This window comes from Trachemys scripta, chromosome 7, assembly GCF_013100865.1.
Source record: "Trachemys scripta elegans isolate TJP31775 chromosome 7, CAS_Tse_1.0, whole genome shotgun sequence".
NCBI classification, from domain to species: Eukaryota; Metazoa; Chordata; order Testudines; family Emydidae; genus Trachemys; species Trachemys scripta.
Window position 1 is genome coordinate 10,988,897 of NC_048304.1, and position 22,538 is coordinate 11,011,434.

Below are 22,538 nucleotides of genomic sequence, written 5' to 3' on the forward strand. Positions count from 1 at the left end.
TGCTCTCCTAAACTTAGTCTTGACCCAGCCGCTAAGTCCACAGTGTATGACAAAAGTTAGGGGGTTACTCCATGTCATCGCCTTGTACATCTCTTATATTGTCTGAAGAATGCAAATGTCACTTTGTAATGAGTCTTGATGTTCAGTGGGAGAGATTCACCAGCCAACTGTTAACACCAGGAGATACACTGTTGTAGCCAATTTTGATATTCTCAGAGATGAGCTGGCTTAACCTTGACAACACCCATCTATAGCCATAAACAGAGAGGGTGAATCTCAATGGTTCTGTCCTATCAATATAACAAAGCAAAGTTCTGGAAACATCTAGTGTGCAATTTATTTGCTCCCAATGCCAAATGTGGTCTTTTGATGGATTGATTCAGATGAAGTTTCAGACCACTCTGAGGATGAATTTTGGCTGAGACCTTAACACTACCTTGTCCCTATATAATAAAAAAGAAACCTTCAAGAAATATTCTTCAAATAGTTTGAAAAGGAATAAGTCTGAAGCTTAGCCGGGGTAGCAGGATGGATACTCACTGGGTTCTCTCACACTGAAGGCAGGAGGAGGGCAGTAAGAAGGAACCAAGGAGAGTAGTGGCAACTCCACACCTTATGCCCTTGCATGGGAGGGCACAGGGCAGCCCCTATGAGCACTGCTGTAAATTCAGTATGGCACACAACAAACACTTTCAGTGGTATACAAACTGACATGCCCAACAAACTACAGGTTTATCATACAATGGGCATCATCTAAATCAATCTCAAAGGATATTATAATACATGCAGTATTAGTTTGTGCCACTAGAGTGCCTGTATTTTTAAACTCTCCGACACTGTGCAGTTGGGCATTGGCCCTAGCCTCCTTTTTAATATGGGCATGATACAAAGCTCTTTGAAATCATTAAAAGCCTTCCCATTGATTTCAACAAGCTTTGGTTCAGGCACACATGGCACCTTTGCCTACCGCAATCAGATGTCTGCCCAGTCCTATTGGATAACGCCTCCACTCACAACCAGTAAGAGAAACCCTTCCCTTTCCACAATATACAGTGTCAATTCCTACATGTGCACTTTCGATATCACTTCCACTTTGGCAATAGCCTGACGCATCAGTTCTTTTCCAGACTATATCACTAATACAGATCTGGAGACAATTAACTTGCATTTTCCTTTTAAGTACCCAGTAAACTATTTTTGTGACATCCCTGCTATCCCCAACTCTGTATAAATAGGAATTCCTTGAATCTTCGTTATAACTCAAAATGGCTGCACTGTCTTGGATTTTATTGCTTTAATACTTTCTCCAAACACAGAGAACTCATCAGATTGCTCACTGATTGCTCCTCCATAGCGTGTACATACTTTCTGTACCTTTGAGGCTTCCTGCCCCCTTATGCATCTGCATTAATGACAAATCTCCAAGTGGAACCTGCACTCCCTCTCATGGTGATTTCTTCTATCACATCTAAATCAGGATTCAACAGCCTCCATTGGTTTCAGACTCTCACTCAGTTCCCTGTCATCTCTTGCTGAAGTTTCCATTGACACAATAGCAGCTTCTTTCTCAACTCTCTCTCTTAGTCAACAATTTCTTTTGGCTGCTGTCATTACATAATCCAAACACCATTCAGTCCTTTAATGAGTCATTTAAATTTACAGGAGATTCACAAAATGCCATGAGTTTCTTAAACTCAGCCAACAGACTGAGGGGTTCTGATCATGTTTGTGACATCAAAACTAAACTTCTCCCCTATAATGAGCCGTCTGGGAAAGAGATGGTCCCTTAGGACTGTCCCAATCGCTGCATAACTTTTCCTAGTTGGGTCACTAAGGCTTGTCGGGCTTTTGAGTAATTTCTGAGTAATTTCCTGTAAAGCCCAAGGTTTTTTTTTTTTAGGAACATCATTTGCAAAAAAAACCCTATTTATTCTATCTATATAATCTGCCCACTGTTCTTCATTTTCGTTGTATTCTATAACATGGCCAAATGTGGTCACAACTTTATTAAATGAGAAGTGAACCGTGAGAGCAAACAAAAGAAATAAACTTCGCTACTTTTTTGTTTCCAAGTCTCTCGCACTTTTGTCCAATGCCTTTAATCTACTGTGTCTCCAATGTATGTGACGTGTGTGTTAACAATGCCTCACTGCAATGGCTGGATGGAGATCAATGAGAGAATGCACCAGAGCTGTTGCAACGCACTCTGTTTACCCAGATTCCCTTCTATTTCCTGTGTAAAAGCTCAGAGTACAAGGAACTAGAGCCTAGAACAGGAGTGGACAAGCTTTTTGGCCCAAAGTAAGGAAGGCTGTGCCTCCCCAAACAGCCTGCCCCCCATCCCCCCCCTCTCACTTCCCACCCCCCTCAGAGCCCCCAACCCTTCCAATCCCCTGCTCCTTGTCCCCTGACCACCCCCTCCCGGAATCCCCACACTTAACCGACCCCCGGGACCCCACCCCCTATCCAACCCCCCTGCTCCCTGTCCCCTGTCTGCCCCCTCCTGGGAGCCCCCCCGTCCCTAAGCGCCCCCCTGGAACCCCACCCCCATTTATCCTCCCCGCCCCTTTCAGAATGTGGCCCTGCGAACATGGGGGGAGGGCTCAGGACGAGCAGGGGCAGCCACACGGCCGGAGAGAAGCAGCGGTTTCCCCTCCAAAGCGCCGCTTCTCTCCAGCCGGTGCTCCTCCTGAGTCCTCCGCCCACATTCCCCGTGCTTCCACCTGCTCCCCTGCCCCCGCAGTGCAGCTCTTCCCCCCTGCGGCGGGTGTGCCAGTGCTGAGGGGCCCAAGTGCCCGGCCCTGGGTCCCCCTGTTGTTGGGGGGCCCCTGAAAGAGCACCCTGTGTTAACTGGTAAATCTGCCTGAGCCGCGTCATCCATCCGGAGCCAGCCACACCATCGTGCTGCCGGCACGGCGAGCTGAGGCTGTGGGGGAGGGGGGACAGCAGGGGAGGGGCCAGGGCCAGCCAGGAGCTCAGGGGCCAGGCAGGACAGCCCCGCGGGCCAAAGTTTGCCCACCTCTGGCCTAGAAACACAAAGTAATATTTATATATATGGATCCCATGTTTGATTAATTAACAATTATCATTTAGCATGGCAAATCCTGTGTTCTTAAGTCAGGGGTGGGCAAACTTCTTGGGCCGAGGGCACATCTGGGTGGGGAAATTGTGTGCAGGGCCATCGCAGGGGGTTGGGGTGTGTAAGAGTGCGGGATGTAGGAGGGGGTGCGGTGTGCAGGAAGGGGCTCAGGGCAGGGGTACAGGAGGAGTGCGAGATGCTGGCAGGGGGCTCAGGGCAGGGAGTTGGGGGGCGGGGTGCAGGAGGGGTTCGGGCTCTGGCCCGGCACCACTTACCTAAAGCGGCTCCGGGGTGGCAGTGTTGCGCACCGGGGCCAGGGCAGGCTCCCTGCCTGCCTGCCCTGTCCCTGTCCCCACGCCGCTCCCAGAAGCACTCTGGCCCCTGGGGGAGGGGGGGTGAAGGGCTCTGCGTGTGCTGCCTTTGCCACGCCTCCAGGTACCTCACCCGAAGCTCCTATTGGCCGCGGTTCCCCATTCCCGGTCAATGGGAGCTGCGGGGGCAGTGCCTGGAGGCAACACACAGAGCCCTCTGCCCCCGCGCCCGGAGGCCACAGGGACTTGGTGCCGGCGGCGCCACAGGCCGGATCCAAAGCCCTGAAGGTCCGGATCCGGCCCACGGGATGTAGTTTGCCCAACCCTGTCCTAAGTCATCTAGGAGATGATATGACAATCAGAGGACATATATAAAGGTAGCAGTCAACTCTAAAACCACTATATATAAAAGTAGTAATCTCACACAGATACCCATTAATAGTACTGTCACAGGTTCATCCTCAAGATGAAACACATCCTGTAGGCCGTAAAACAAGGAATAGAAAGAAGCTTATAGGATACATAAAAAAATATGTGTGGAATAACCACCTGTGGAACAATATAATATACAAGTTTCTAAAGATGATTCGTATATTGTATAGAAATGCTGGCTGATTTTAAGGCAGTTTTATGCAAATGATTCTGAACAATGAGACTTACAGTACAGTGTCCATCATATTCACAAGTGGATACATAAATCAATTACTACTGTATTTTCAAAAAAGGAAATATCGGGTATCAGGAGAACAATGACTTACGAAAATCTGAAAAAAGGAGATATACTAGTAATACACGAAGCACTCGCTCCTACTAGCTAATCTAATGTCCAAACAAAGACAGTTTTAATTTGAAATTACATTTCATGACTGTCAATTCTTGAGAGGTTTCCATGAGGTCCATAAAATCTATAGCAAAGACTTAAAAGGGAGCTGCGTCTTCACAGATCATTGATGTGTCTAATATAATCCTTGAGAACAGACGACAGAACTAAAACTATAGTTTCTTCTGAAGATACGAGGTTGCATAATAACGAATTGCACAAAACTCTAGTAGTTTATATATAAATGCTGCAGGAGAGATGACCAATATATATCTCCTATCCAAACAGAGACTCAACTCTTAAAAAAAAACAACAACAACATTATAATCATCCTTGAAATAAATAATGACAAAGGGTGGTATTATTACATGATTGGAAATTGCTAGCTAGAACCATGACTTTTCATCTTGAAGACAGCTTTCTGGCAAGTAATGAGGAACAGAAGCAATAAAAATTAAATGAAAGGTATACACTCTTACCGAACGTTGTTTGACTAACATGTTCCTGAGGATTCCTTCCCTGGGAAGCCATCTTTTTTGCATAAGCATCAACCCACCAGGGCTTGTACTTCAAAACATGCTGAATGACCACATCGTCAAAAAAGTCAGCACTGGAGAAAAGAGTCACTTGTTATTTATTTCAATGTATAGTAAACATACAAAAAAAACCACCAATTGCAGATTCTCTAGTGGCGTACACTAAAAATTAGGGCTCTCAAACGATTAAAAAAAGTTAATTACAATTAATCGCGCAATTAAAAAAATTAATCTATTAATCACACTATTAATCAATAGAAGAATACAATTTATTTAAATATTTTGGATGTTTTCAACATTTTCAAATATATTGATTTCAATTATAACAGAATACAAAGTGTACAGTGCTCACTTTATATTTATTTTTGATTACAAATGTTAGCACTGTAAAAAAAATAGTATTTTTCAATTCACCACATACAAGTACTGTAGTGCAATCCATTTATCATGACAGTTGAACTTATGAATGTAGAATTATGTACAAAAAAAACTGCGTTCAAAAAACAAAACAATATAAAACTTTAGAGCCTACAAGTTCATTCAGTCTTATTTCTTGTTCAGCCAATCGCTCAGACAAACAAGTTTGTTTACATTTTCAGGAGATAATGCTGCCTGCTTCCTGTTCACAATGTCACCTGAAAGTGAGAACAGGCGTTCGCATGGCACTGTTGTAGCCGGCGTCGCAAGATATTTACATGCCAGCTGCGCTAAAGATTCACATGTTCCTTCATGCTTCAACCACCATTCCAGAGGACATGCGTCCATGCTGATGACAGGTTCTGCTCGATAACAATCCAAAGCAGTGCGGACCAACGCATGTTCATTTTCATCATCTGAGTCAGATGCCACCAGCAGAAAGTTGATTTTCTTTTTCGGTGGTTCGGGTTCTGTGGTTTTTGCATCAGAGTGTTGCTCTTTTAAGACTTCTGAAAGCATGCTCCTCCACACCTCATCCTCTCAGATTTTGGAAGGCACTGCAGATTCTTAAATCTTTGGCTGAGTGCTGTAGCTATCTTTAGAAATTTCGTATTGGTACCTTCTTTGCATTTTGTTAAATCTTCAGTAAAGTGTTTTTAAAATGAACATGTGCTGGGTCATCATCTGAGACTGCTGTAACATGAAATATATGGCAGAGTGCGGGTAAAATAGAGCCAGAGACATACAATTCTCCCCCATGGAGTTCAGTCACAAATTTAATAAACTCATTTTTTAACAAGCACCATCAGCATGGAAGCATGTCCTCTGGAATGGTGGCCAAAGCACAAAGGGACATACGAATGTTTAGCATAGCTGGCATGTAAATATGTTGCAATTAGGGACGTAAAATGTTAACCGGTTAAGCAGTAAGCATAAGCCTTACTGGTTAACCTGCCTTAACCATTAACCTCCAGGCCGGCCAGCCCCAGTGGCCCTGTGTTGGCCAGCCCGCCAATCCCAATGGCCCTGCACCAGCCAGCGTGGCCTCTGCCGCACCACCCAGAGCAATGCCACCCGGCCAGTGCAGCCCCAGCTGCCGGCCCTTAATCAGTTAACCATTTAAACAAAATATTTTTAAATAATTTAAATGGCTAACTTTTTAAACAGTATTTACATCCCTACTTGCAATGCGGGCTAATAAAGTCCCATGCAAATGCCTGTTCTCATGTTCTGGTGACATCATAAATAAGAAGTGGGCAGCATTATCTCCCATAAATGTAAACAAACTTGTTTGTCTTAGCGATTGGCTGAACGAGAAGTAGGACTGAGTGGACTTGTAGGCTCTAAAGTTTTGCATTGTTTTGTTTTTGAGTGCAGTTATGTAACAAAAAAAATCTACGTTTGTAAGTTGCACTTTCACAATAAAGAGAATGCAATACAGTACTTGTATGAGGTGAATTGAAAAACACTATTTCTTTTGTTTATCATTTTTACAGTGCAAATATTGTTAATCAAAAATAATATCAAGTGAGCACTGTACACTTTGCATTCTTTGTTGTAACTGAAATCAATATATTTGAAAATATAGAAAAACATCCAAAATATTTAATACATTTCAGTTGGGATTCTATTGTTTAACAGTGTGATTAAAACTGTGATTAATTTTTTAATCGTGATTATTTTTGAGTTAATTGCATGAGTTAACTGTGATTAATTGATAGCCCTACTAGAAGTACAATCACGTTAAAAACAAACCTAACCAAAATCAGCTCCTTGCCTCGACACCAAAAAATAATTAACCAAAGATTAGATGAAAACCTAAACAATACACTCCTTTTTCCCCTCCTTTTCCCTCCCCCAAAGCTTAGAGTAATAGATGCGCAATGCAGGAAGTCCTGAATGTTGACAAATTTTGGACCAGTTAGGAAGAAATAGTTTCCAAAACTGTCAGCCCTTACTGCCATGCTGCCAGAAAACTCCATTTCACGGCAAGGGGGCTCCAGCTCAAAGCATCTCTGCTGACTGCAGAAATGGCAGTGTTACACATTGAAAGGTGGCCTCTCAAGCAGGCCTGGCTCAACTCATTTAGGGCTCTATACATCAAAATAGAGAACACATTTAGAAATCGCTGCACATTTAGAAATCACTGCATCATCCCCATTTTTTCCAGCAGCTGGAGATGCAAAGGCTGGGGCCTGGATTTCCCTGCAGGGTGTTGCCTCTGGACCTCCTTAGAGTCACACCCCATCCCCCACCACACTAGCCATCACCTTGTGTACCTACCTAATAGGTTTAGCCTGCAGCCTAGTACATGCCTAGCAAAGTTTTCAAGCCTGCACTTATGAGTCACTTGTTCCTATGTTTTGTCCATTTTCTCTCTCCATCATTATCTAATGAACAAAGGATGTACTGTTGGAGGATTTTCAAAATTCCAAGTTTTCTGCTATCATCCTATCTTGCCTTTCAGGCCAAACAGCAATGAAACAAACAAGAACATTTAGGACTACAATTCATGGTAAAAATGCAGAAAATATTTCTTAATATTCACGAGTACTACCCAAATATTTAAAATACAAAGTACAGTCTGTTTATTCTTATAGTAATAAATAGCAGGTTCTTTTAATGTATTTAATGGATAGCCCAGCCTATTTTTTCCTTCACAGACAGTATTTCCTGTTTGCCTCCACTGCCTTACGTATGGCCTCTACATTTACCACCTTCCCTTCCACAGTCATTTTTTTCCTTCATCGGAGACTGAGTGGTGTAAGGAAAGATAGAATTCTATTCCAAAAATCCAGGCTTTGAGAGCTGCCCACAGAATAAAAAGGAAGAGGGAGATTTAAGTCTTTGACAGAACATTATGAAAGTATTATTTCTCCAATTGCTAAGTCATCTCCTTGTCTAGTCTGCAGCTGTGGTACACACCTCTGTTATTTCCACAGCAGCTACCCTCCTTTATAATACATGAGGACAATTACAACTCCAAGAGAGAAATATGAAAGCTGCTTTTTCGTGGAAAATGCAACTGACAAGAAAGGACACTGCACTAAGATGGAAGAAGGAACTTCAGGGAATCATAGACGGTGGGTCTGACCTGCTGGTAAGAGGAGAGGTTCAAATCACCTTTTTTTTTTTTTTTTTTTTTTTTTTTTTTTTTTTTTTTTAAGTATCAAAAGACAAATTGCACATGAAAGACAGACTTATGTGTTAAACAACCATGAAGTAAGTTTAAGACTGTCACATGGCCAAAACATGTGATTCCACTGGGTGGGGTTTATTACATACTGTTGAAGATAATTCACTTGATTTTCAAAAATGCATTAATCATTTGAAAGTCACAGTGTCTAAAAATCTGGTAGACATGCCCTATGCAGACCAAAATACATCTGTGGTACCATTTTGGGACACACAAATGATGAAAAGTGCCACTGGAGTCAGTTTAATAACGGTATTTTTTTAAATATCAAAATACACACATGAAAATACAAACGCTATTAATAGGCTTGATCCTGCAGCCTATGAACCCCAAATGTCTACTGATTTCAAAGAATTTAGCCTCACTGTACAGGCTACAAGACTGTCTCTCTCAGGCTGAAATTTACCATTCCTGTAATTGACATCAGATTAATATCAAACTATTTCAGCTGCAGTAAAAACTATTTTCAAAAGATTTGATTGAGGAAAGAGACACTTTCTACTCCCCCTGGAGTATGTCTTTGAGAAGAGCTCTGTGGTTGGGAAGTACACTCTTTGTCCTGAAACATGCAGACTGGATTAAGGGGGATTGACAACTTCTGCCTCAAAGTTTATAGAAACCAAAAATAATTTCTTCCTACTGCAGACTGTCATTTTGCCACCAGCACAAGAGGTGTCTGAGGTCTAAACGTGGAAAAGAACCCCCCTGAAAGGAAGTCATTTATTTGCAATTTTTCAGGCTGTATATCTATCCATGAGTTTTTGTCCTTTCCTTGATTTGAAAGGTTCAATTTTGAAAGAATTTCCTTGAAAGGCAGATAAGATCCATTTCTACCTGCCTTACACAGGAACAAATAATCTGGAAAAGGAGCATAAAGAATTTTGCTTGATAGTGCGCACCCAGTCTCTGCCCAAATTCTGTGCTCATTCCTCAGAACAAAGGGCTCACTAACAAGGGGATGGGATCTGAGCAACAAATGAAGGGTGACTTAAGCAAAAGTCAAATGATTACAGAACTCAGAGAAACACTGTAGAATCCATCTAAAAAGAGAATGTTTACCTGCTCATGGTTAAGATGGGTTGACTGCCATTGTTACTCAGGAGAAAACAAAACTATGATGTCTACAACCTAAAATGCTGGCAAGGACTGGTTACCCTGATGCTTGAGAGGTCAACTATGAAATAATATTCTGCAGTTCGCAGCAGCAGCTCTGCTTGAGTACAGAATGGCCTCTGAGTTTAATTGAGCAGCAAAGTAAGCCTGAAGTGGATGAGCAATATCTTGTGTCGCTGTCACACTTATGAATACCCTCTAAAGTCTAGTGTTACGAGACATGGAGTCAAGCAAATAAAAAGTAAACCCATTTTTTTCAAAAGAGATTTTAAAATCCATCCTCTATTAAATGACAAAATACATTTATTTTAGCTGATGTAAATTCACTCCATCAGGAGGAATAAAGCAGTACTTACAGATAATGATCAGGATCAAACTTAGCAGCCTCAGTGTCCAGTCGTTTCTGTCTGCGTCCATCTGCAGGAGTTAAGTCTGGATCCTTAACGTCAATAACATCACTGAGTTCATCCTGGAAAAGCAACAGGAACAAAAAGAATAAATAAAAGTTTAGAAGCGATGCTGAACGGCCTAATACTAAGGTGAGCCATTAGGATGATAGGTGCCACTACCAAGTCTCCCTTACTGAAAAGCTATGCATTATGGGAAAGGCTGCGATTTAGTCACAGAGATCATGGAAGTCACAGAATCAGTGACTGCCAAAGACCTCCGTGACTTCAACCAGCGCCAGCTGGGATCTGCAGAGTCCCCTGCTGCCTGTGGAGGCAAGGAGCTGTGGGGTTCCCCTGTCGCCGCTGTGGCGGGGTGACCGGGGAGCTCTAAGCCCACATGGATGGTGGGGACCCATGGAGCGCCCAGCCCACCGGCAGATGCCCAGGCTCCCCATTTTGTCATGGATATTTTTAGTAAAAGTCAGGGACAAGTCATGGGCTTCCATTAATTTTTTATTATTGCCCGTGACCTGTCTGTGACTTTTCCCAAAATATCCATGACAAAATCTTAGCCTTAATACTGGGTCATAATGCTATGCCTTTCACTGCATAATTTGTTTTTACGCACAATTAGTATAATTACATTTATTTTGTTTTTAAGACATTGGCCTAAAGTGGAAACAGTAAACAATAAAATAAAAAAAAGCTTTGACCTGGATCCAGTATTTCCCCCATATTTTACAATTCTACTGCTTTTTGACTCAATGTACCTGCTATTGATTGCATGTTGATTGTAGTAATTAAAATTGGGTGCTGGTCTTGTTAAATCTACTTCAATCAGTTCTGCTCACCTGCACCACACCTTCTAGATACAGACTGAGCTGCTTAAATAAAAAATGGCCAAATGCCTTAGATGTTTCAAACACTATAAATTCTGTTTGGGCTTTTCTCTTGGTTACAAAGAAAAAGATGCACTATTTGTCATTAGTGCCTCAAATCTGCAATACTTAATGAAAACTATTGCAATAAAGACACAGACAAAAAAAACAGGCATTATTGTTCTTGCAATTCTAGGGCCCAGCCCTACAACATGTTTCGTATCCCCAAATCCCCACTGACTTCTACACTCTGCACCTGAGATTGCAGGACTGTTTAGGCACAAATTGACATGGTTAATATTGAAATGGGCAATCCTTAATAATTTGGAATTTCACTGTAATAAACTAATGGGGCATTAATATGGGTGTAATGTGTACTTCGGCAGGAATTCCATGGCAGCAGATCAATTAATATACGTGCTATTAGAACATGAAAGCTTTCCCCCAAAGTTACTTCACTTTTCCACTTTAAGACATAATAATTCATGCAGTAACCAATTTATATGGCCTTGGTATTACAGTTAGAGCTGATAGAAACGGCTAGTACTTCCACCTATTGGTATTATGTACATAAACAAAACTTTAGTTAGTAAATTGTCTATAATCTACCATAATAAATGCTGTACATATTTGTGATATCTTTATGTAATCCTTATTCCCTGCAGGTTGGAATAAGATGGAGATGAACTACAAACAGTCAAACAAAGAAACCATTTAGTGTATATTAGCAATGCAGATTTAAGCCTACAATTTAAGACTTCTATCCAGCAAATTGTTCCACACACGTAGATTCCTGTGCCTGAACAGTACCCCACTGACTTTACGGAGTCTACCCAAGCAGAACAACTTGGAGGATTGGTGTCAAAGTTACTAACAGTTTCTTCTAGGCAAATAATACATACACCAATCTCATTTCAATTGTTTTGAATAACTGTGTGAATAACTGAAGTGTCCTTTTCAGTTCATTTTACTCTGAGATAACTCTAAAACCATAAGCAGTTTTACTATCTAGTTAATAACTTTATTATTGTGACTATCTGACATAAACATGTATAGTCAGACAAGAATGCAGTAATTAGTCCAGACTGATGCACTTCTTTTGCAAGTTAGCTGGAACTTTCTCCCTAGACTACACACATACAACTAACTATAAAAGTGGATTTTGAAGGATATACTTTAATTTTTGGATATAAATTCAAGATTTTTTTTTACAATTATATTAAACAAGATGTATGCATTTAGCACTAACTCTGAAAACAAAAACACAGTTTACCAACAAACAACCCACGTATTTGTCTTGTGACTGACTTCACTAATATACTGCCATGGATCCATGCTACACCTTAGCTTTTAAACAGTTTATTGAAGGTACCCCTTTAGCATTCCAGATCCCCAAGAGGTCCCACTCTTCCTCAAGGATAGGCCATACAGCCCCATCGCTTCAGAGACTGAGTATCTGGGCTCCAGCACTCCTGTTTCTCTCCATGAACTCTGCCCAGAATATCCAACTGAGATGGTCTCTGAACAAGAGTCTTTTACCCTATTCAAGGATCAGCAAGTATCTGCAGTGACGCCAGGCAGCTATGTGACAAAACACCTACGCCTCCTGCTCTTTATGCTCAGCTCATAGCAGTACAAAGAACCGAGGGAAACTGAGGTGCACACTGGATTCATAAAAGTACAACAAAAAAATCCCATATCTGTCACATATCTATGTATTTTAAGTCGTTATATGGTATTCTAATTTTAGCATGTTTATCCTCATACCACTTTCATGTAGAGAAGTAGTATTTTCCTTATTTTACAGCTGGGCAATTCAGACAAGAGAACAGAACTGACTATACAATAATTTAATTTTCCATTAGATAGAATCTTTGCATTTCCAAGTTGATAGTTCAAAGTATTGTTTGTCCTCATTTTTAGACCCATCTTTTCAATTACATAGAATCATAAAAATATAGAACTTGAAGGGTCTTCAAGAGGTCATCTAGTAAGTCCACTCCCCCTGTGCTAACGCAGAACCAGGTAAACTAGACCATCCATGGCAGGGGTTTGTCTAACCTGTTTTTAAAAACCTCCACTGATGAAGATTCCAACTTATTCCAGAACTTAACTACCTTTATAATTAGAAAGTTTTTCCTAATATCTAACCCAAATCTCCCTTGTTTCAGATTAAGACAATTACTTCCAGCTCTGCTTCAGTGGACATAGAGAACACCTGATCATCATCCTCTTTATATCAGACTTTAACATATTTGAAGACTGTTATCAGGACCCCCCTTAGTCTTCTTTTCTCAAGACTACACAGGGCAAGGTTTTTTAACCTTTCCTCACAAGTCAGGTTTTCTAAACCTTTTGTCACTTTTGTTGCTCTCCTCTGCACTCCCTCCAATTTCTCCACACCTTTCTTAAACTGAGACCCAAAACTGGACACAACACTTTAGCTGAGGGGTCACCAATGCCGAGTAGAGTGGAACAGTGACTTCCCATGTTACATACAACACTCTGATGCGTATTAAAAGGAATATTAGCCATTTCTGCAACTGCACCATGTTGTTGGCTCACATTCAATTTGTAATCCACTGTAACTCCCAGATCCTTTTCAGTAGTACCACTGCCTAGCCAATTATTCCCCATTTTGTAGTTGTGCATTGGATTTGTTCTTCTTAAGTGCAGTACTTTGCTCATCTTTACTGAATTTCATCATGTTGCTTTCAGATCAACTCTACAATTGATCCAGGTCATTTTGAATTTTAACCTTGTCCTCCAAAGGGCTTGCAACCTCTCCCAGCTTGGTGTCATCTGCAAGTTTTATAAGCATACGCTCTAATCCATTAACCAAGCCATTAGTGAAAACACTGAAGAGTATCAGAACCAGGACTGACACTTGTGAGGACCGACTAGATACATCCTGCCAATTTTACTGCAAACCATTGAGAACTACACTTTGAGTATGGTCTTTCAACCAGTTATGCACCCACCTTACAATAATCGCATCTAGACCACATTTCACTAGTTTGCTTATGAGAATGTCATATGGAACTGTGCCAAAAGCCTTACAAAAAAATCAAGATATATCATATCTACTGCTTCCCACTATCCACTAGGCCAATAAACCTGTCAAATGAGGAAATGAGGTTGGTTTGACATGATTTGTTCTGAACAAATACATGTTGCTAAATTGAACACATTTGAAACATTATTGCACTGACTTTAAGTCCAATTGAAATCAGCATGCTAGGTCATACCAAACACTATAAATAAACTTAATAGCGGTCACTTTTAAAGAAAAATTACACACCTGCAATCGCTGGAACACTCCTGATTTCAAATTTCCAAACCCATAGCAGCATTGTAAATGTAAAGTGCTTTCTGCAGTTTCATGATAAGGGGTCTGTTCAATTTCCCAGTCAAATTCTTCCTCTTCCTCCTCCTCCTCGGCTAGCTCAGCAGAGGTACCTACAAATGTTTTGTATCACAAAAAAGAAAAGGACCTCAAAGTTACACTTTGACTAAAGTATCAGCTAATGAAAAAATTACTAGTTAATCTATGAATCAGGCTTTTTTTGTTTTACTAATTTTTTTAACTATTAGGAAAACTTCTCTAGTATCAGACGACCCTATAGTTTCCAGAGAAAGGAAGGAAAACAGAAGATCGACAAAGGATTTTTGCACCATCAACACATTTCAGCAATAACAAAGTCCGCATTCATTTATCTACTGCAGTTTAGATTATTTTTCTTTAAAATGGCACTATATAAACTATAGTTACAAAGTTCAATGTTATTTTTAAAACTAAGCCATGAAAACTATCTGGGGGATAATTTAGTAGTTGTACATATAAATGTCATCTAGGTACCAAATGCACAAGTATATATTCACTGTGTGCATATGTGTGGCCCACATACCAGTATACAAATTAGATCCATGTCCTTCTTAGCTAGTGAAAGCTGTGGGTAAATTCTGGAGTTGTTTTTGAATGTCAACACCACTATTCAGGAGTGCAAAACATCAGGTGCTGCTGACAAATCTGTTACTTCTGGGGGAATTCTGCGCCATTGAGCATGTGCAGAATTCAAGTTCCCCACAGAATTTTTTTTTGTCCACAGAAAATACATTCTGCTAAAGAGGCAGTAGTTATGTCTTTCACCCACCAGGGGCTGTTATGGCGCCAGAACATAGGTTAGCTGCTCCTGGGTGGGAGCAGCCAGCTGCAGATAGGGAGGAGAAGATGCTGCATTCCTCACAGCGCCCTGCTCGTGGGGCCAAGTGAGGAGGTACAGGGCATGGGGGGACAGAAAGCATAGGGTACATGGGACTGCTGGAGGGGCTCAGAAGAGCTAGTTGGGGGGACAGAGGCACATGTGCCTGACTGAATGAGAGAGGCTAGAGATCAACCAGGGTCTGCATGGGGGAGGGGCCCCAACAATTCCTTATGCCCCCCACCTGAAAAAACAACAACAACTGCTCAATACTTCTCCCGCCCACACCCAACAACCTTCTAGGTTCACTCCCAGGGTCCTTCCAAGCAATTACTTCTCTCTCCCTCAGCTCCTCCACTACCCGAATCCCCCAAGCCTTTGCACTGCTTCTGAGGAGTGCGGGAAATACATTTCTGTATTGTAGTTTAAATGAATTACTACTCAAAGTTCTGTATTAATATGCCTAGTAAGAAATCTATTAGTCAAAAAACATTTCCTGAATCTTTTTTGTGGTCTGTATTGTTATAGACATACTTGCTGACAGGTATTATGAAATAAATTACCAAAATAATTCAAAGTGGCATGATAATATTGTTATTTTGAAATATAAAATATGCATTATTTTGCAGAATTCTAAAATATTGTGCGCAGAATTTTTAATTTTTTTATGCAAAATTCCCCCAGGAGTAATCTGTGCTCAAATGGCTCCACTATTTTCTTTAAGCGCTCCCAAAGAATGGTTATGGGTCACTGTTCACCTGCACCCACAACTCTCTTTGGCAGGGTTCCACACGACCCACTTTGTTTGACATGTCTCAGAGAGGATGTATGTGTATTTGTATGACACCTATATCTAAAACTTCATTTTATCTTAGTCAGCATGACTGAGAATCCTTCCCTGTGCCTAACAGAGAGTAAAGTTTGGATGAGAGCTAACCTGAAGAGACTCGATCCACAGAAGACTAAGATAATGAGCAGAGACTGGAGGAGGCAACTGGAAGGAATCTCAGGATATACCAGCTTTTTGATTGAAGGTTGTGTGCCCATCGTTTGTGACACAGGTTCAGAATTTGAGGGTTCATGATGGTTTATTATTGCCTCTCGATAGCCAAGTGGCATTTGTTCTAAGAGCCGTTTTTACACATACTTGGCAAAAAGACAATGACTTTATTTTGGATGCAAGCCTCATCAGTTATGCTTGCTTCTATCACCCTGATGATTGGTACTGCATTGTGCTCTACCCTGGATTACACCTTAAGACCATTCAGAATGCTCAGATAATCAGTGAGCCACATTCTGTACTATTAAGCAATATTTCATACAGAGAGACCCTCACATTAATGCGCCATGCACGATCAGGGCCCCACATTCCTACATGCGATAATGGAAGCTCAGAGACAAACCAGATATATACCAAGAGTGAAACTGTGGCCCCACTGAAGTGAATAGCAAACCTCACATTGACTTCAATAAGGCCAGGATTTCACCCCCAATATCACAACTTTGTATATTAAAAAAAAAACCACACACACTCACACACACACATACACGTAAAGAAATATTGCTAATTATTTGGTAAGAAGACAGACAATCACACAAATAACCACATTTATTAAAACTTTCTTCTATATGTAACAGCATCTTTAGGCCTTTTGCAGGGGTTGAACCTGGGACCGCTAGATCTAATGAGCTACTATTACTTGAGCTAAAAGACCAGATACCTTAGCACAAAGGCAGCAGAAAAATCTCAAACCTCTGCATATGCAAACACTACAGGAGAACAAAGGATTGGTAAGTGTTGTTATTTTGAGAGAATGCAACTGTAACTCTTACAAAACACTTTCTCAAACCATGTAAATGTGTAATGCACTTCACACAAGGGAAATTTTCTTGCTTACAAATTCACCTTACAAACTCAAAAAACTATACAAATTAAACTTTTAAAATATGTTATATTTTCCAGTGTCAGTAATCATACCTATCTCTTCCACTAATGGTTTAGCTGATCTAGATTTCTTCTGTGCTAACAGAGCCGTCAGCATGTCCAACCCATCAAAATACTGACCAGAAGTCTCCTTAGGCAGTCGAACTGTAAAAATGCCTTGAAAGAGAAGTTAAAATTTCGTTCAGATGTATAACAATTTAAAAAGATAAACTGTGTAAAAAAAATGTACAACCATTTCTCCTTATTGAAGCTAAATGTTCAGGAAGCTATTTGGGTGTATTTCACCCAGGATGCATGCAACTAAATTTTTCCTATGTGTTCATCTCAATGCATTATTTAAAGTTAACCTGACTGTATGAATTCCACAGAAACCAGATAATTAAATTCTTTTTCAAAAAGGTACACAAATGCTGCATCATTATCATTTATGGTGATGTCTTGACACAGCTCATAACACAAAGATAGAATAAGTACATTTTTATTTTTAAACCTTTTTTCCCCTCAAATAATCAACCATAAGATTAAAGAAAGACACATTTAATATTCTGATGCATATTTTATTTCAGGTGTATAAACATGCCTTTGGAGGCAGCAGACTGTATCTTAATAAGCCCAGGTCTTGGTTACAAAACATATTCTTGTGGGGCTTTATTTTGTTAATTGAATAAATTGTTGAACCAGATAGCTTACAATTTTAAGCCCCAATGCTGCAGGCACTTTCACACACACAGATATTGTACTTACATCTGCATAAAGTCCCACAGCAATGAACAGGCAATGCACAGAGCTCAGCACAGATCTCATTACAAGATCCAGGCATTAAATTTTGTAAATCTTGAGCAATTTGTACATATATTATTTACCATGAGGCCTGAAAATATGTGTCTACTTCCATGTTTTGACATCACCATATGAAAGATAACGCAGATGTCATAGTAAATATTAATATTGTATGGTATTTCTACTATTGCTGCTTCAACACAAATTATAATTTCTTTCTGGAGCTCAACAAAAACTTTACTAGTCCTGTCTCTACAGCGATACATTACTTTTGGTGGGATGTAGGATGGCGGATGTGTGTATTTCCATTGATTTCTTTCATAAGACTAGCCAGATGTCTGTCTTGAGATTTGCTCTCTTACTAGTTACTGAAATTTATTCATTCTTATATTTCTTGCAGGCTTAATAGATTACTGATCTTGGTTCAGTGACTTATATTGTTCATGTCACATTGGAAGAAATCATATACACAGACCTTCCTTTAACAGGAACATTATGATCTGTATCCATGAAGAATTCAGCCTTCGATATAGGAAGTTCTATTATGAGAGCCATTCTCACTCATGGTTGGTCACTCAATGTCCTTTCAGTAGATGAACACCAGGGGCTAGCTCTTCATGCCAGATAAGAACAGAACATGGAAATGTCATTACCTTCCTTCTTTTTAGCTAGCATAACCCATTTGTGTTTATATGGTAAAAGTATACAAAACAAAACACTCTGAACTACAGGTTTTAAAACACAACCAAAACCAGGAGGAATCCCAGTTAAACATGCTTTGCTGCAAGTAAATTAAAAGTTCTGTGTAATTACAATGCAGCAGAAGGTACATTAGTAGACATAATGTGTTGTGTTTTTAATAATAAAAAAAATCAACATTATTAACTAATACCTTTGTCCACGTTATAAGATGCTTTTTCTCTTCCATCTTCCACAATTCTTCCAGGAAGAGTTAACCTATGGACAAAGATGACATGTCTTATCAAACACCTGATTTATCATCTAGACTAATGGCTCGACCAGTAAAAATATATGGCACATTCCCTAAGCAGTACAGAGGATTTAACTACATGACTCTCCTTGATGTTAATAGAAGTCATGCAGCTTAATCCCTGTGCGCTACTTTGAAAGTTTACCCCCCATGTAGTAATGAAAGAGATCAGCATTTGAGAGAGAATTTGATGTTCTTGTCTTCCCAGCCAGGATAGAATCAGCATCACTACAGAGAAGAGATCCTCGGCACTATGTGTAACAGGTAAAGGATTTTGCCATTTCAAGGAATGAAGAGAGTTGACCCAGAATGACAAGATAGAAAAATCCTTCTGTTATTTTAGACTAATTGATATATTTATTGCCCACCCACCTACTCAACCCCTCTTATTGTATATGAACATGTGCAAGAGAGGAGAGCTGGTGCTTTGATGCTTGAAGTTCCCATAACAAGAGAAAGAAAAGAGCTGTTAAAATTACAAGATACTATAGGTGAAGGGTTGTTAAACTTTTTCAGTGCGGATGACCTCTTAATATTGAAATTGTTTCATGGATCTTCTATACCATTCATCATTGCATTACTTATCTAACATGAAAAAGTAATATCAGGAATGCATTTAACATATTTTAGCTTCTTTTAATGTGATTTAGCAGCTGGAAACAAAAAGAGAACCAGCACCATGTGACCAGCCAGTTCCCTGCAGACTACAGTATAGGAACTGCAGCAGTAGAATGTTCTGTAAGACACAGATATAAAATTGATTCTCTTTTCAGTATTTTTATTTTATGAAGCTCAAGGTTTTAAAATCCCGACATTACTTGCCTGAGAAAGTAAGGCTTAGCATAAAATTTAAAATCCTTTCCTTCAAAATATACATCAAACTCCGAAACTTTGGCATAAGGTACATTGATTGTTATAGTAAGAAAATCTGGGTCCTGGCTCAGTTCAAATGCTGGAGTTATCATGATGAATGCAGCTGAACAGGCAACCACACTCCCTGTAAAATCCTACTGAAAAAAGGAAAAAAGAAAAAAAGATTACCTTCACAAAAGAGAACTACAAAAATAAATACACTTTCTACAACGACATTTAAACTTGGAGGAGAATGTGATATCTTCTATACACCCGTGAATAGAAGATCTATGAACAAAAGAACTGTTTACATTTTCATCATCAAGAATTGTAAAACAATCTCTTTGGTTCCTAATTATAGCTCTTTAATCAAACCAACTAAATGAAGATAAACTCCTGAAGTATTTTAAAGTGCCAAGCATATTCAGTATGTAAAGCATAGAGCTGATCGTGCTAAGTTTTGGTTAATTAACTGCCTCTAATAATCATGTCAATGGAGAAACAAGAGTTTTTAATTTTAGCAAGAAAAAACATTCCAGCTATTTTTTGTTGTTGTGGGTTTGTTTAGTTTTTTTACACTACGTTCCGGGGGGACTGCAGCAGGGGTCGGGCACACCCTGCATTTACCGGGCGGCAAGAAGTGGAGCGACCCAGCCCCAATCCGCTCCACTCTGCATGCTCGTCCTAGGGGATGGTTTACCCCTGCCCCCCACAGACCTTGGGCGCAGCCCCCACCCACGTGGAGGCCTGGGGCTGCTCCCCTCTTTCCCCCCCATGCAGAGGGACTGCGTAGGGCACCACAATGTCTAGGGATGGCCCTGGTTATAGCAGTTGAAAAAAAACATCAGTCTAGCAACCTGATGTGTTTTGGCTCCATTGCATTAGCACATCACAGTTATGGAATTCTAACAATGATTAAAATCATAAAGGCAGGAAAAGTCTCAGTAAGTGTAACCTCTATATGGAATAATTTAGACAGTCATGAATTTAATAAATGGCTTTTATGTAAGTATCTTACAACAAATAATGAAGTTTGACATGGACCAACTAAACATATCAACCAAGTACTCCTGACTTTCAAACACTGCATTCATTCCTGTTTTTAAAAAGCAGATTATAATTTCCCAGGCGCTAAATGTTAGATCTGTAAAATTTCATTAACTGAATTAAATACAATTTGGAAGAGAATTGTCCATATGATGAAAAGTATACTAAAGCAGAAAAAGAACTTATAAAAAAACTTATTTTAAAAAAATCACTTAAAAGTATGCTTTGAACATAACAAAGAATCACAGTTATCAAATTACTCGCAATTTCACAACCTAAAATTCTGCTGAGGATATTAATACCTCATTGCACATGTAGAGGACAGTAGACCCTGAAATGCTGAAATCCAATATTACAGAAAACAGGCTGAAAAATATGAGCCAGATTTATGATATATTAAAGCACAACCCTCAAGAACTGGGGTGGGCAAACTTTTTGGCCCGAGGGCCATATTTGGGTGGGGAAACTGCATGCTGGGCCATGAATGTAGGGCTGGTGCAGGAGGGAGTGCAGTGTGCAGGAGTGTAGGAGGGGGCTCAGGGCAGAGGGTTCGGGTGCAGAGAGAGGAGCAGAGTCCGGGGGGCTCAGGGTAGGGGGTTGGGGTGCAGGGAGGGGTGTGGAGAGCAGCAGAAGGCTCAGGGCAGGGGGTTGGGGGATCAAGGAAGGGGGATGGGGGGGCAGGAGGGATCAGGGTGCAGCAGGGGCCTCAGGGCAGGGGGTTGGGGTGCAGGAGGGGTGCAGCAGGGGGCTCAAGGCAGGGGGTTGGGGTGCGGGGTGCAGGCTCCAGCCCAGTGCCGCTTACCTTGAGCGGCTCCAGGGTGGCACTGGCACACTGGTAATGTTTAACTGGTCAATATCAACTTAAATAAAAAAATCACATCCGGAGGCATAAAAGGAACTGCAACCATCCAGGGACGAATTCCCCCAATACTTGACTACCATATGCAGACTTACGCTGCTTCCCTAACAGTCCCGGGCATACAGAGCATTCTTGAGGTGTCAGAAGAGAATCCATAGTCCTGAGCAGGAATCGAGGCTGCAGCAGAACCCATTGCTAGCCTGCATAAAGCTACTGTTAATTAGTGTCCTACAGCTGGCCCAGAATCAATGTGACCAAAAAGCAACTTAAAATGGCCTTTGCCTCTCTTTCCCTAATCTGTGCTTTCTGTGAATTACAGCTATGGATCTTATTACCACAGATGCATCACTATTCCCGTTATAAACCCAGTTTTTCAGGGGATATTTTAATTCACCAACAAAAATGAATTCCATCCTACCAGGCAAAAAATTGGTTTGGCTCTTATAGGGCTCCACAAATATTCTTTTGATCAGCTAGAGATAATTTTTTTTAGGAGAAAAAACCCCCTGAGAATTGGTTTGTTTTTTAAAAGGAAATGTATGAACTATCCTGGATGCCTTTTTGGTGGACTTAAAAATAAATCCTTTAAAAACAAAAGAATTATAATTTGAAAAAGAGCTATTCTGCATGGAAAATAATATTTTCACAATAGTCTTTATTAAACAGACCCACGTTCTTATCACAATAACGTCTTCAAGGCCATAATGCGCTGCATTAACACAACGCTACCTAATCTACTTAATAGATCACACAGCTAATAGGGCCATCAGGTGGGAAAGGAAGCAGAGGCCTTGTCTACACTGCCACTTTACGGCACTGCAACTTTCTCGCTCGGGGGGTGAAAAAACACCCCCCTTAGCATTGCAAGTTTCAGTGCCGTAAAGTGGCAGTGTAGACAGTGCACCAGCGCTGGGAGCTGCTCCTTTTGTGGAGGTGGGTTTTTTTATAGTGCTGGGAGGTGCCGCGACTAGACAACCACGTTGCTAGTGAAGATGTGCCCATAGATTACTACTGCTTTTGACAACAATTCACTTCAAATCAACACCCTGATTCTGAATCCCTGCTGTGTGATACATTTGCAGATAAGAAAATACCATGGATCTGAATACTTGCTAGATATTTC

General features: G+C 40.6%; 1 protein-coding gene across 3 annotated transcripts in view; it reads right to left on the minus strand.

Moving 5' to 3' along the window:
• SHQ1 (SHQ1, H/ACA ribonucleoprotein assembly factor) overlaps positions 1–22,538 on the minus strand; it is a 97,348-nt gene that overhangs the window by 73,535 nt on the left and 1,275 nt on the right. For 2 of the 3 annotated variants that reach the window (XR_004646512.1, XM_034776450.1), the window contains exons 2-7: positions 19,480–19,667; positions 18,559–18,623; positions 16,920–17,042; positions 14,041–14,198; positions 9,829–9,941; positions 4,690–4,820 (exon numbers count right to left, since the gene is read on the minus strand). Coding sequence is in view for 2 of the 3 variants with exons in the window: in XM_034776450.1 (XP_034632341.1) it covers positions 4,690–4,820; positions 9,829–9,941; positions 14,041–14,198; positions 16,920–17,042; positions 18,559–18,623; positions 19,480–19,622 (733 nt within the window). In the remaining variant the exon portion in view is untranslated. The remainder of the gene's footprint in view (positions 1–4,689; positions 4,821–9,828; positions 9,942–14,040; positions 14,199–16,919; positions 17,043–18,558; positions 18,624–19,479; positions 19,668–22,538) is intronic. The other variant, XM_034776451.1, reaches the window with a different exon arrangement.